Source organism: Zonotrichia leucophrys, chromosome 3, assembly GCF_028769735.1.
Source record: "Zonotrichia leucophrys gambelii isolate GWCS_2022_RI chromosome 3, RI_Zleu_2.0, whole genome shotgun sequence".
Classification (NCBI taxonomy): Eukaryota; Metazoa; Chordata; class Aves; order Passeriformes; family Passerellidae; genus Zonotrichia; species Zonotrichia leucophrys.
The window spans coordinates 98,991,794-99,005,394 of record NC_088172.1 but is presented as its reverse complement, the minus strand read 5'-3'; the positions used below and the strand labels follow the sequence as shown (position 1 = coordinate 99,005,394).

Sequence of the window (13,601 nt, the reverse complement as noted above, 5' to 3'; positions counted from 1 at the left end):
TAAAGAAAAAAAAAAATAATTATCAGAACTTTAAAGGACTTCCCGACCTGGTAATACCATTGGGTACAAAGGACGTACACAATGGAATTTTTTGTGAAATAATGTATTATATGTACAACATAATATATGAAAACATAAAAATCTATAGGCTTTTTTCTTCTGAATGATGTTTTTAATCAAATTTTGGCTGTTCCAGAGTCAATTGTCAAGACTCAATTTCTGTCTGTGCCCAAGTACAGATAGAAATTCACATGCAGAGGTTTTGGATTTGTTGAATAATTATTTGTATTTGTTCATGCAGATATACTTGAAAGTGTGATTTGTCATGTCTGGGAAAGTTTAAAATGAAAGGACTCTTGGGAAATACAATCTCCTTTTGCTATCACCAGTAGATGTGATGCAATTTGTTCTAAAACTTGGGGGTAGAGGTAGGTGGTATTTTAATGGAGCAGAACATGGATATGTGCCTGTTACTGTAGATCCTACTGTTTAACAGATTAGCATATTGTCCTGTTTCCAGCTGGGACACACATTTAAGATTAAAGTAAATGTGAGAGAGAGTTGCCTTTTGAGTCTTAAAATTGAGGTTTTGTCTCTAAACATGAGCATTTGCGAAGCAAAGGGAACAACTGGAGAGACAGCTGAAGTGCTGAGGAATTGGGAGCAGGAAAGCAAGGCAAACACAGTTTCCTCACTGTTTAACTTGGGAACTGTTTTTCTGGTGTGAAGGCAGATCTCAGTGACAACATTTAAGGAGCTAACAAGCAAAGCATCCTAAAAAGGGGGAAACAAAGTATTGCAGTCTGAAGCAATAATTACTTTGCCAAGAGGTTTGAAATGTTACAAGAGCTGCTCTCTAGAAGAAAAACCGGTGTGTAACTCATGAGAAAGATGTTGATCAATGTAGTAACTTTTATGACCTTGCATAGTGGTTGAGTAATTTTTTTTCTATGTGGGTGTTGTCTGCTCTGGAGTGAGACTGCTCTTTCTTTTTTTATTTTTATTTTTTACTCTGTAATTTTGCTAGAATTTTGATACAGACCTATTTGAGAGAGGTGACAGATGTTGAAAAATAGTTGGGGTTTTTTTTACAATGGTGCAAATGTGGATTTGTGTGGGTAAAACCCCTCCAAACAAGTGCTTGAAGCACACATCTGTGTTGATACTCTTCTGTTCAAGGGCTGTGTGCTTACTGCCACTGCACTCTCTCTGCTTAATTTTTATGGCAAGAGATGCTTGAAATAGCTGACATTGTGGGAAAATCAAACAGCTTCTGCTCAGTGTTTCATGGTGCATGTAGATCATCCAGTTTTCTAGGACAGAACGTTGGAAGTAATGAATGCACAAATGTAAATGTTAATTATTAACTAGATTGAATTAGTTACTGCAGTCGTCTGTTGGTGTTCAAAGTTAAAAGTGGGTCACTGAGTCTCAAAATACTTTTGCAATGAATTCTAACATTGATTTTCCTATTTCTTCTTGTGCTGTTCTTTGCCTGCTGGTCTGGAGAGGAAGAGCAGAGCACTTCAAGCCTTTTGCTTGTGCAAGTAACAATTAGTGTACAAGTAACCTGTCCCTTCTACTAGAATTACAGCAGCACATACATGACAGGACAGATTCCTCTGAATCCCTCTGCCAGCTCCAGAAAAAGCCTTTAATTTATAAATAAATGTATAAATACATGTAAATAAATGTATAAATAAAATGTAGAATTTTTAGATCATACTGCCTTTACCACCTTGTTGTTATCAAAGTCATTAATTGATGAAATCAAGATTCAGACTTTAGAGAGTGCAGAATTTCTTGCAGAATTTTTTTGGGATATGAAGGATATTCAGAGGAAAAACTGATCATGGTTTTAAGTGATTATAGGTTAATTTAAGCTGCATTTAATAAAAGAATCTCTGCAATTGAGATTATACCTCAGGGACTAGGTTTTAATGGCAAGCCTTAGTACCTTGAGGGAAGTGTATTAGCAAGCCTTGCTGGAAGAAGGGAGGAAGTTGGGGGGTGGTGGATGAGTTGGAGTTAGGAATTTCTTCAAGTTGAAATCTTGACTGACTTGCAGTCAGACTTGGAAGAAGAGCTTCTGTGTGAGCAGCCACTTAGGAAGGAAATTACTAATATGTAGGGTATAGGAGGAGTGAAAAAATAGTAGTTTAAAAAGTGATATTGAGAGATAAAACGATGTGGGAAAGAAATCAGAGTCTTATTCAAATAAGACTGACTTAGCCTTGCCAAAAAGTAATTTGGATCAAAGAAGAGGAGAGTACAAGAAAAATGTGCTGTTCCATGAGTAAGTGCAGTAGTTTGGCAGGAAAATTGAATTCATGTTTCGATATAGGTGGTAACTTTGACTGCATTCAGTGGCAAATGTAAATAACCCATAATTGAAGTGAAAGCAGAATGCTTCCAGATTGTGTCAACGTGATGATGATAAGCTCTCCTTGATTTGTGAAGTTTGTATGTGGCAACCTGTGCTCAAAGAGGAGAGCAGACCTCTACAATGGAGAGGCATTTAAGTGGAAATTTAGTATTCCTTTGTTTTACACATTATCATAAACATCTCTACTGAATGCACAGCATAAGGATGCTCATTAGATTTTCCTGTACAAGGAAGCTGTTGTAACTGGGGTAATTTTTACACATCAGTGTTTGCTTACTACACTGTGACAGGTCTTGGGTTGCTTAAGGATTCCTTTGTTTTGAGCTGCTTGAATAAGGCCCAGAACTTTGCCTTATCCTGGTGCCCTCGGAAATGAGGACAGGATTGTCAAGAGCTCTGTTTATAGTTGAAGGATTTTGTAGTACAGGCTTGTTAAGAGATGTCAGAAATTCATGAATCAATCTTAGGTGTTTTTTTGGGAGGAGAGTGTGAAAGAAATTATTGCTTATTATTAAATATTCTGACATTTATTTGGTAGTACACATCAGTGATATAAATACTATGTTGTTTATTTAAACCTCTTACTTTTAGGCTTTGAATATTAGAACCACCAGCAGTCTCTAAGATCTTCATTTAAAGGCTACAGAAGGAGAGGCTGCTTGAAACTTCAAGTGTGAAATGCATGTTGTTATTTTTGGGAAGAGCATTCCAATAAAACGAGGTGCTAAGGCAGAAATTATCACAAATAAAGTATTTGTGTATCTGCAGTTCAGTGGGGTGCTCTCAAAGAATTTTATTTCTTCTCAGGCCACACACTGTCTTAGTCAAGGTGGGAGTTGTTGGGGTTCATCTGCTCCCATCACCTTGGCTGGGTCGAATTTTGAAATCTCAAAGGATGGAGATTCCACAGCTCCTCTGGGCAGCCTCTCCTGGTTTTTCACTGATTTCATGGTGCAGCTTCTCTGTGCCTGGCTAAAAGCTCCTTTTCTGCACTTTTTGATTATCTCCCACCTTTCTGTAGTGCGCTTCTGAGAAGATTGGGACTCTTGTTCCCTGTAATTCCCTGCTGAGTAGTTGAGAGTGGCCATTATGTTCCTGGCACAGCTGTGAAACCACTCCCAGTGCATCTTTTCCTCTAGCCCCATTAATGGCTTTCTCTTTGATTTGCTCCAATTTGTCCAAGTTGTTCCTTCCATTGGGGAGCCCAAAATTGGGCACAATGTGCCAGATGCAGTCTGAATAGCTGGGAGCAATCACTTTTTACATCATTGAGGTTGTTATGTCCTGGGTGCAAGTTTGAAGCCCTTGCCTCCAGATTTCTTGAAGTTTCTGTCGCCTGATTTCTCCAGCCTGCTGAGAACCTCTGAACACCATACAATACTATCTCAATTTACAGAAATGCATCCACAGACTTGCTGAAGTTTCATTACATCCCATTTTCCTGCTGATAAACACGTTAAACAGCGTTGTGGTGGTGCTGATCCCCCTGAGAAATGCTCTAGTGACACTTCACCAGGGAGATGTCAGACTGCTGCCTGCAGCCCTCTGAGCCTCTGGCGCCCCAAACCTTGGTTCTTGTTTTGCTGGAGCATGGTCAGGACATTTCTGTTTTCCAGGCTGTCAGGAGCTTCTCTTGATTGCCCTGTAGAGCTGTTAGAGAGGCCTCATGGTGTCACCACATGGCACCTTCACCTGTGTTGGGTGCTTGCTGTTCAGGTGGATGGACTCTGTGTATCCAGTTTATCATTCTGGAGCTCCTAACTTTATTTTCCTCTAATGCAATACTCATGGAAACCTGGAAACTCTGGGACCAAACTTGGTTTTGAGACCAAGGCAATTAATTATATGTAGCCTTTTCTTGTACTTTGCTGCTCACATTTTCATGGTTAATCCATAAAACCATAGAAGGTTTGGGTTGGAAGGGACCTCAAAGATCACCCATTTCCAACCCCTGTGCCATGACACTTTCCTCTAGACCCAATCCAACCTGCCCTACACTCATTGTCAACCTGGTGTTTAAAAGCAAGTGTTAAATTAACAAAATATGCTGGTGGGTTGTTTTTCTTTCCAGGTGAAATTAAATTTTAGGAAGACAATTCCTTCTTGTAATGAATCTTTTTGCAATGAACCATGACTTGCATATTCATATGTTAACACTGGGGCTGGAATGTGTCACTCAGAGATCAGCCACCTTCCCTTTACACAGCTCTCTACATCAGAGGCTGCCCTTATATTAAATAGGTTATGTTAAAATGCTGCTCGCTTGCTGTTCAAGAGGAGCTGGGCATTGTTTATCTGAAAGTAAAATGAGCTACATGATCTGTGCTGCTGGTAATGTAATGATGGATTCTGTTGCAGCACATTCAGGAACTGGGATTGCCTGGAGAATCTGGGCTCTGAAAGCTGTGATTTGTACCATGTGTCAAAAGCTTAGGAAATAACAGAAGAAGGTCATTTTTTTGTTGAAATATGTATAGAACATAGGAAATGTATGGATGTTAAGTGGTTTTTCACAGGAAGTCATCAGCTGTCAGTGTAGTTGTTGATGTTGTTTTTCATGCCTGCTTAGAAAGGTTTTCCACAATATGTTGGGCTCAGATTCATGGAATTGCAGCAAAGAAGGCAGCAAACCCTCAAAAAACAGACTGTTTATAGGGAAGAACTAATATGTCTGGCTAGCTTTTGGTCCTAGCCTTTTAAGGCCTTCAGGTTAAAAGCTTTGAACTTTTCAATCCATCATGATGGCTCCTATTCAGTAAAGATTCTGATTTTTATGGTTGATAGCTTTGTTCAATTACAGGGTACCCTGGTCCTTGCAAGTTGCTTCATTCCCAGATTTTGCTCTAGAGATTTTTGTCCATTAGCTTTGACAACAGAGACAAAGCAAGAAATTGATTTTTGATAAAAATCTGTCTTGAGATGGGTGAAAGGTCATGGTAGGAATCCTCTGCTCCTGTTGTAGTGTTGAGTAAAATCAGTACCCAGATAGAATTAACCTTTACTGTGGCAAAACCTTTGGCTTGTGGTGCCACAGTATTGAATCTGCTTCAGTTTCTGCATGGATTCTGCACTGCCTTTTAGTGTAAGCAAAGTGGTAAATGCCCTGAAGAAACATGTTTGAAAAATCAGTGGAAAAATGGATTTGATTATAACAATGTAATATTTTCAGCAAAAAAATCAGGATAAATTACCAAAAATGCCATGTCTAAGGGAACACCCCTGTGTAAGAGGATAAAAGAAAACAAGGATATGGATGAGTGCATGGAGGAAGCATAAACTGAATTATCTTATTTCATGGTTCTGTGGAGTCTAAATGCAGGACTTTATTTTACCAGTATAAAAATAATGGCTAGAAAGATTTCCCCTGTCAGTGTAAATGTGTTATAATGAAATCCTTGGCCTCTGTATTTTTTTTTTCAAAACGTCTGTTGGAAATATTTATTGGAAAAAAAAATACCTTCATGATTCTCTGTGGGATGAAAGGATATAAAAAATAGTGGAAGAAAGTGGGGAAAATGTTGCTCTTGTCTCTTGCAGGTTGTTTCATTGAAAATCTTACCTCCAAGCTAAAAGAATGAAGGCTTCTAATAAAGTATTTCCATAAAGTTACCACTAAGTTTGCGTACAAGGCAAAGACCAAATCTGTGTATAAAATTCTAGTATATATAGAATTCTAGCGTGTATTCTTCTCTGTCTCGAGCTAGGAATGATGGAGGATGAAAGTTCAGAATTCTGTACTTTTTAAAGGAAGAAGACAGTGAATGGTTATTCTTTCTGTCTGCTGAAGGAATTGTTTAAAAAACACCCTTACCTTTGCATATGAAAGGATTTTAGTGTCTGTTTCTCTTACAAAACTGGTATCTGGTTTTGGGTAACTACACAGTCTGTAGTTACACAGTTTAAATGAGGGCTGAGAAGTGAAGTATCTTAATATCATCTTTGGTTGGACTTTAGAGAGTATTTTTGAATTTAAGGGTAGCTAAAATTAGTCACATATGTATATTTTATTAATCCTACACTACATTATTTTATATATAGCTAGCCATTGTTAATACAACTAGTTTCATGCTACTCAAAATCCATGTTTTGCAGTCTGTTGTTCTTAATTCCTATTAATACTTCTGGGGTTTTTTAAGGTTTATCTCTGTAGAGTCGCTGTTTATTGGTTTGAATTGCTGTGTTCTCTCCTAGATATTTCTGATTTCCTTTGAGGGAATAGGTGAATTTTTATGTGAACCAGCATATGACAAACCTGGAGACAATATTGAGTTGCTAGCACAAAATTGCTTTGTCCATTGCATAAAAACATGAAATACATGAATATGTGAAATGTTTGGGTAAAGAAAATTTCTTTGGGTTTTAATTTGGGAATTCTGTGTGAAAAGTAGGCTTTCACGTGACATCAACCTGCTGTTCTAAATAATATTTCTCTTTCTGCCTGAAAGTCCTGCAATGATTTCTTTCAGCTGTTTGATATTCACCTGCTGCTGTGGAACAAGCTGCAAATGCAAAATCATCAAGGAACAGATTTATGGCAACAAGAGAAATTTATGAGACTTTTCTGGCTCTGACAGCAGACTTCTCCTAAATTAATGTTAAATGCTTTTATGCACAAGATGAAAACCAATTTTCTTTCAGTGGAAGGTGCTCATTGAGCAAAGAAAGTTCGTCCTCAGCAAACTGTACCAGCTAAAACTCTGGAGTGTTACAGAACCCTGTGCCAAGAGCAAAGCACCTTTCCTTTGCCAAATATTAATCCCAACTATTCGGTTTCCCCTGCTTCTCAGCAGTACTAGTGTTATTTCTAGCTGGGACTTTCCATGCAGGATTTTCTGCTGCTTTCTGATGTTGCAGCTAATCTGTATTCTGAGTAATTCACGAGGAGAAAAAGTGGGAGAGATGAATGAATCTCTCGCTTATCAGAGACGGAAAAGTGGGAGAGATGAATGAATCTCTCAGTTATCAATCAAAAGTTTCCCAGGCACAGGCAAGCTCAGGAGAGCTGCTGGTGAAGCAATCTGGGATTTTTCCCTCTGCATTCACCTCCTGTTCCTGCTCTCTTGTTTGAATTGGATCTGTGGAAGGAATCAGCAAGGACTCTGGTCCTGTGAGGGGTTTGTGGTGTCTGAAGAAGAGTCTGCATGGAAGCAGGTCAGATGGATCAGCTGCTCCTAACTGAATCTTCTTTTAAAACCTAAATAGCAAGTGAATTCTGTCCTGGCTGAAGTGTTGGGGTGGGCAAGCTGCATCCTTTGAAGTAGGGTACAAGCGCACAGCACAGTTCAGTTCTCTCTGCTGTACCAAGCATGTGATGTTCCCTGGCCAGCACCATGTTTAGTAATGCAGGGAAAGTTGAGATTCTTCCTTTCCAGCTGAGGATGAGTTAGAGAAACTTCACTTATTGAACTGCTGTGTTCACCATGTTCTGCAGAGCCCTAAAGGTCTATATTTTTCCATGATGTCTTGTTGGCAGGAGGAGGAGAAGAATTGTTATACTCAGCCCCCTCTGAGATACCCTTCTGGCTGAAGTGCTAAAAGTTCAAGAAATGAATAAAATTAAAGCAGCTGATTATGAGTTAAAAACCTCAAGTAATCCAAAGTTCTTCCCCTCTCCTCACTCACACCACCCCCATCAACAAAGCCAAGCCCTTTCCCCTACTCCCAAAAAATAAATATTAAGCTATGTAATTGAGTTCAGTCTGGAGCATATTTGAGGGCATAGGAAATATTTCTGTGTTAACTTCAAGATGCTAAAAAATAGCCTAACTGTAAAGCCAGATGAGCAACTTAGAATACATGGCAACTTTGTCTAGAGTGTCTGATTTAGTTAATAGAAAGTAGTGGTACAGTATATGTGGGATTTTTTTAGGTTTTGGGCTTTAACTTTTTAATAGCTAAACAGAGAACACACATTTCCACTGTGATATGCCAGTTGGGATTTAGGAACAAGCAGGAAAAATTACCTTGCAAAACACCACCATTAAGATAGAGAACTTTATATCTCCACCAGCATTTAGCTGCTTTTCAAAAATATGTATTTTTAAGATGTTAGAATTGGAAATGTTTAGAGTTTCTTTCTAGCTTTGTGCCACATGGTTTGAAAATCCTAAACAGGCGTTTGATGAATCAGTGTCTCTTCCCATTCCTTCTGCCCTGCAAAGACTGCACATTTTAAGAACATGTTGTTATGTCTCTGTAAATTGAGAACATAGCAGGAAAAAAAACCCAACCTGAATCACCAGAGGCAGTGGTAATGGGATATAATTTTTCAAACCCCTCATTGTTACATTACTGACAAAAATAGCAAAGGTTGAGCATCAGAGCTGTCACAGCTTTTATTAGTGTATTTAAGTGACCTTTTCTGTGGCTGCAATTGTGCTATGTTTCATATGAGTTTGGTGCTTGAAGTATGTTTATCCTTTTTTCTTCTTGAGGGAGGAAAACCAAGCATCCACTTCTTGTGGAGAGGGAGAAAAAAAATAAGGCTTAGGTCAGCAGACTGGATTGGTGTCACTGTGCATTGAGCTTAAGAACTTGGGATGTGAAAGAATGAACACATTCCATCTGGGCAAGAGAATGATGTCTGCTAGGGTTCAGCTTGCTATGGTTTTTGAGCTTTTTGTGTGATCTCATCACTGGAGGAGGAAAGTATATTCTCCCATAAGAATAATCTTATACTTATGATTCATTACTACTGTGGTTTTTTGTGTGAGCCTTTTGAGTGCCAGACCTCCCCCCACTCTTCCACCCCAAATAAAAACCAGCCACCCTGTCGTTGGCTTTATATGGTATTGCTGTAGGTGGACTTACCCAGAATAATGGCTGGCTTCAACAATCAGAGCCTTGCATCTTTGTCTGGAGAATAACTCCTCCTAACATATATTTATCCAGCTATTTGTCAAGCTTTACATTCTGGGAAGAGAGCTTTGTACACTTTGTCTCCTAAGGTTTGGTAAGCACTCTTTTTGCCTGAATGTTCCCTCGTATGAATTTTCTGTTTTCTGCAAATAATTTCATGGACTTGGTTTAGTAAGTTTACTTGGGAACGTACTGAATTCTCAGTTTTTCTTTGTTAATATTTCACTGTAGCTCCCCAGCACACTGCTAATAATCCAGCAATCAGTTCTTGGAGCAGCTGTGTGTTTTGGCAGTAGCCTGTGAAGCTGGAGATGCTCAATCTCCCACATCCCCTAATCAGCTCACACATTGAAAAGGTGCAGGCCAATCCAAGTCTGATGGTTTCTGGAACCATTACACCCCACCAGGAAGAGGAAAATTTGTAGATAGGCAAGTAAACCCAGTAGGTTGCTTTTGAAATCCTAATGACATGGCATTTTTCTCTTGCAACATAGCTGGAGACAATTTGTTTATTTGCCACCAGTGTAAAAAAATCTGCGTTTGTGATCAGGCCCAAGTGATTCTGGTGCAGTGAATGAAGGAAGCCATCCTAGCACAGGTCATGTGAGGGACACAGGTGTCACAGCAAACCCTGGGGACTGTGAGGAGCTCATTTATAATACTAATATGAGTGAAAATCTGTTCCCTAATACAAGTACAGCAGGGAAGTGTTATAAGCATGAAAAGCAAGAAATACAATAAATGATACCATTCTTATTCACTTGGCTCTTGCTCTTTTGCACTGGAGTTCATATAAATTTGTAGGATACAAGAGACTGGTTCAGATTCTAGTAACAGTGTGTATGTTAAAGTCAGAATTTTCCGAGAAAAAGGTGGATCTTCAATAAAAACCCCTGAACTGTATTTTTCATTAGACCTGTCAAAGATAGTCATGAGCTAACAGTGTGGATTTTTTATTTGGTGTAACCCTTTAAAGTTAATGGATTTCTACTATGCTTTTCTTTTTGCATTTTTAAATACTTTATGGTGTCTAATTATAATGTACAATATACAATATTCAGATGCTAAACTATCAAATTGCCATTGAAGAGCAGAACTAAAGATTCTTTTCACTAAAGCTCATGCTTCCATGCTTTTCTTTTTTTCTTCATTTTAGAGAACTTATTGCTAAGAGAGAGTAATGGAATAAATCACCCTTTCACCTGATAATTATTGAACCCTGGAAATAGGCTAGCATCCTGTGATGGTTTCATTTCTTTCTGATGGGGATTTTTTCTTTCTTTCATTTTTCCATCTTACTCTTGCAGCCTGATAAACAAAGTGCTGTGTGGTGGGAGCTGTTGGCAGGAGGGGAGCATGTCACCTTCAGATTGATACCTGGATATGAAAATTACACACTTGGAACACTGAAATTTTAGTTACAGGATTTGTATGAATTGAAGGCAGAAGGTTTATTATGTAGTGATTGAAAAGGTCAGCTGGAAATGGTTTGTATTTGTCATTTTTAAAAGTTTGTGAATCATCTCATATTTTTATATGGATAGGACTAATTGCCTGTTATGAAAATTTTTGTTTTAAATGGAACATGAAGCAGTTGAGATCTAGACTTGGTTAATATTTTCAGTTGTAAGACATGGCCTGAGAAGTGGAACTAAAAATAGTTTAGCAGTTGTTAAAGAAAAGCTAGAAATTCAATTCAAGGTCATCTTATTTGTACTTGTGAGGAGTACCACTTGAGTACTGAATAGTTTTTAAATGAATAGGTTCTTCTTTATTTTTAAATTTTTTTTGGTATGTTAAATAAAATAATGTCAAAAGTTGTATAAACTTAGGCTGAATAAGAGCACCTGAAATTTGATGGTCTGTCCTGCTCACTGTACCATTACTCAGTCACTCTCTGCTTCTACCTTTGTTGTAATTAGAACATACTAGCTTAGAATCACAGTCTCAATTTTTAATAGAATCTTTTTTTTTAAATTTGTCTGGCACATGACTGAGTAGAAGTTACTTTTTGGCAAGAGCTCTGCAAAGCAAATCAGTATCTAGGCCTGTCACCTGTGGTTTATTATGCCTGTGATTGATCCAAATTGAAATATAGCAAAAATTTATTATGGCTTCAGAAGTTTTCCAAGTTTACTATCAGGCATTTTAGAAAAACCACTACTGTTTGTCATGTACTTTGTGAACAGTACAGAATGTTTCTAGGTTTGAACTTTGAGATGTGTGCCAAAAATATCTAAAAATAAAGAAATCCAGTAGGTTCTTGCACTGTCCTCTTCTCAAGTGAGTGAACTGTATTTCACTGTGGTATATATTTATTAAGACTGCAGAATGCCTAAAAGCTGTACCAAAATGTATTTTCTTTGCATTTAGTCTTCCTGTTTTGAATGTGCTCCTTCCAGTCTAAGCTATAAACCATGCTTAGAAAAGAAGCACTTTAGTTATGTATATTATTACTTTATTATTCCTAAATTGAACTAGAAAAAGGGTGGTCTGATTAAAGGTTGTAATCCCATTCTGATCTAGTTGTTGAATAGGTGATGGGGTTAGAACCACTTGCATATTTAAAATTAAGAGCCTTTTTCCTCATTTGATCATGAATCTGCCATGTACACGAGAGACATGATCTCAGTATTCTCTCTTCTCCATGAGCCCTAAAGAGTATCCCAGTATTGAGCACTTTTAGAATTGTTAGAATGCCATGGAAAGTGTGATAGAAATTTATTCTGTTTCCTCAAAAATGTTGGGATTGGAAGTTAACAAAACAGCTGGATGTAATTAAGAATTTTCTTGTATTAAGAGGTGTGAATAAGATACTGAAAAATCCAGCATGGTCTTTTGAAAAAAAACCCCAACAAACACACACAGCCCTTCCCAAACCAACCAACCAATAAAAATCACAAAAAACAAGATGAGTGGGGGAGGCATCCTTTCCCTCTTCCATCAAATATGGAGAAACAATCCTTTACTTTCCTGTGTCTCCTCAGCCTTCTCAGTCTCCCAAATGTTAGGCCACATTCCTTGCAAGCCAGGCATCATGTGCTTCCTATAATGCTGGATGTGCTGGAGTGCTGTGTTCACAGAATCTGACTTGCTGATAAGAAATCATTCCTTTCTATTTTGGTTTCCTGTCTGCATCTGGACATTACCCCCAAAGAGAACCTGCATGGATGGTACCACCCTTTCCTCTCCTAATAAATACTCTGTTTCTGTCTGCTCTGATTTCATGTGTTCCTTACATGATGACATTCGTGATGTGCTCCTGTTTAACTTCAGGCTGTAGCTCAGCTTCCAGATGACTGACATAATCAGGATTAGCTACCAATAGCAATCTCCTGATGAATTTGCACTTTCTGGTGATCAGTAGAACCTTTTCTCAGGGCGAAAATGTTACACCTGGGTGTCAGCTGTTGTAAAATGTGTCAAAACCAAAATGAGTTTCATTTATGAGCTGATGCAATTTTTGTGCTGGACTTTATTCGCTGTGTTTGTTTTCTTGTCTGTATGTTAAAAGGTGCAAGGGCCTTCCAGTTCTCATTTCTTGTAGGTGTGATTTCCACTGGGAAGGGTAGATTGTATGAAGCTTGTGCAACTCCAGATTCTTTGCTCTTAGGTCTTTGTACATGGTTATGGCATTTAATAAAAATTCATGGCTGGTGGTGAGGAAAAGGAGGGGGAGAATAACTGTAAGGGGGAAAAATGCTAAAAGAAGAAGTGAATACCTCCTTGATCTCTTTTATTAGTTGTTAGGCCTGTCTGTCTGGACCACAGCTTTTCAGAATGAGCTCATATAAGCAAAATCTCAAAATCCTGGTGATATTGTATTCAGAAACGTGGAATTTCAGCAAGTTGCAAGGGCTGTTGCTTTAACATTTTAAATCAAAACAACTTAACCAGAAAGATGATGCTTTGCCACAAGTAATTTTATTTTTTCCTCCACTTTGTGTATTACCAGTGAACAGAGTATCTGCCAAGCACGAGCTGCTGTCATGGTCTACGATGATGCCAACAAGAAATGGGTACCAGCTGGAGGATCAACTGGATTCAGCAGAGTTCACATCTATCATCACACAGGCAACAACACTTTCAGAGTAGTGGGCAGGAAGATTCAGGATCATCAGGTGAGGAAATCTCTGAAAATTTAGAATATTAAGTCTTCAACAAAATTATGGGGCCATAATTTAAAAAAAATTGTGGTTTTTAACTGAGGTAGCAGAACTTTTATTGCTTTTTCCCTGTGAACTAAGCACTTTGCATAGCCCCAAGGCAATAGTCCTTTTGCCATTCCTTCCTACAGATATCTATTTATAAAGGCTAGTGGTGTACACAGAAGTCATCTGGTTCTTTTTAAGGCAAA

The 13,601-nt window shown here is 38.3% G+C and overlaps 1 protein-coding gene across 9 annotated transcripts in view; it reads left to right on the top strand.

Annotated features, from left to right (window-relative positions):
• Positions 1-13,601, top strand: part of ENAH (ENAH actin regulator) — a 92,039-nt gene that overhangs the window by 30,749 nt on the left and 47,689 nt on the right. For all 9 annotated transcript variants that reach the window (XM_064709488.1, XM_064709487.1, XM_064709486.1 and 6 more), the window contains exon 2: positions 13,200-13,365. In XM_064709488.1, coding sequence (XP_064565558.1) covers positions 13,200-13,365 — 166 coding nt within the window. The remainder of the gene's footprint in view (positions 1-13,199; positions 13,366-13,601) is intronic.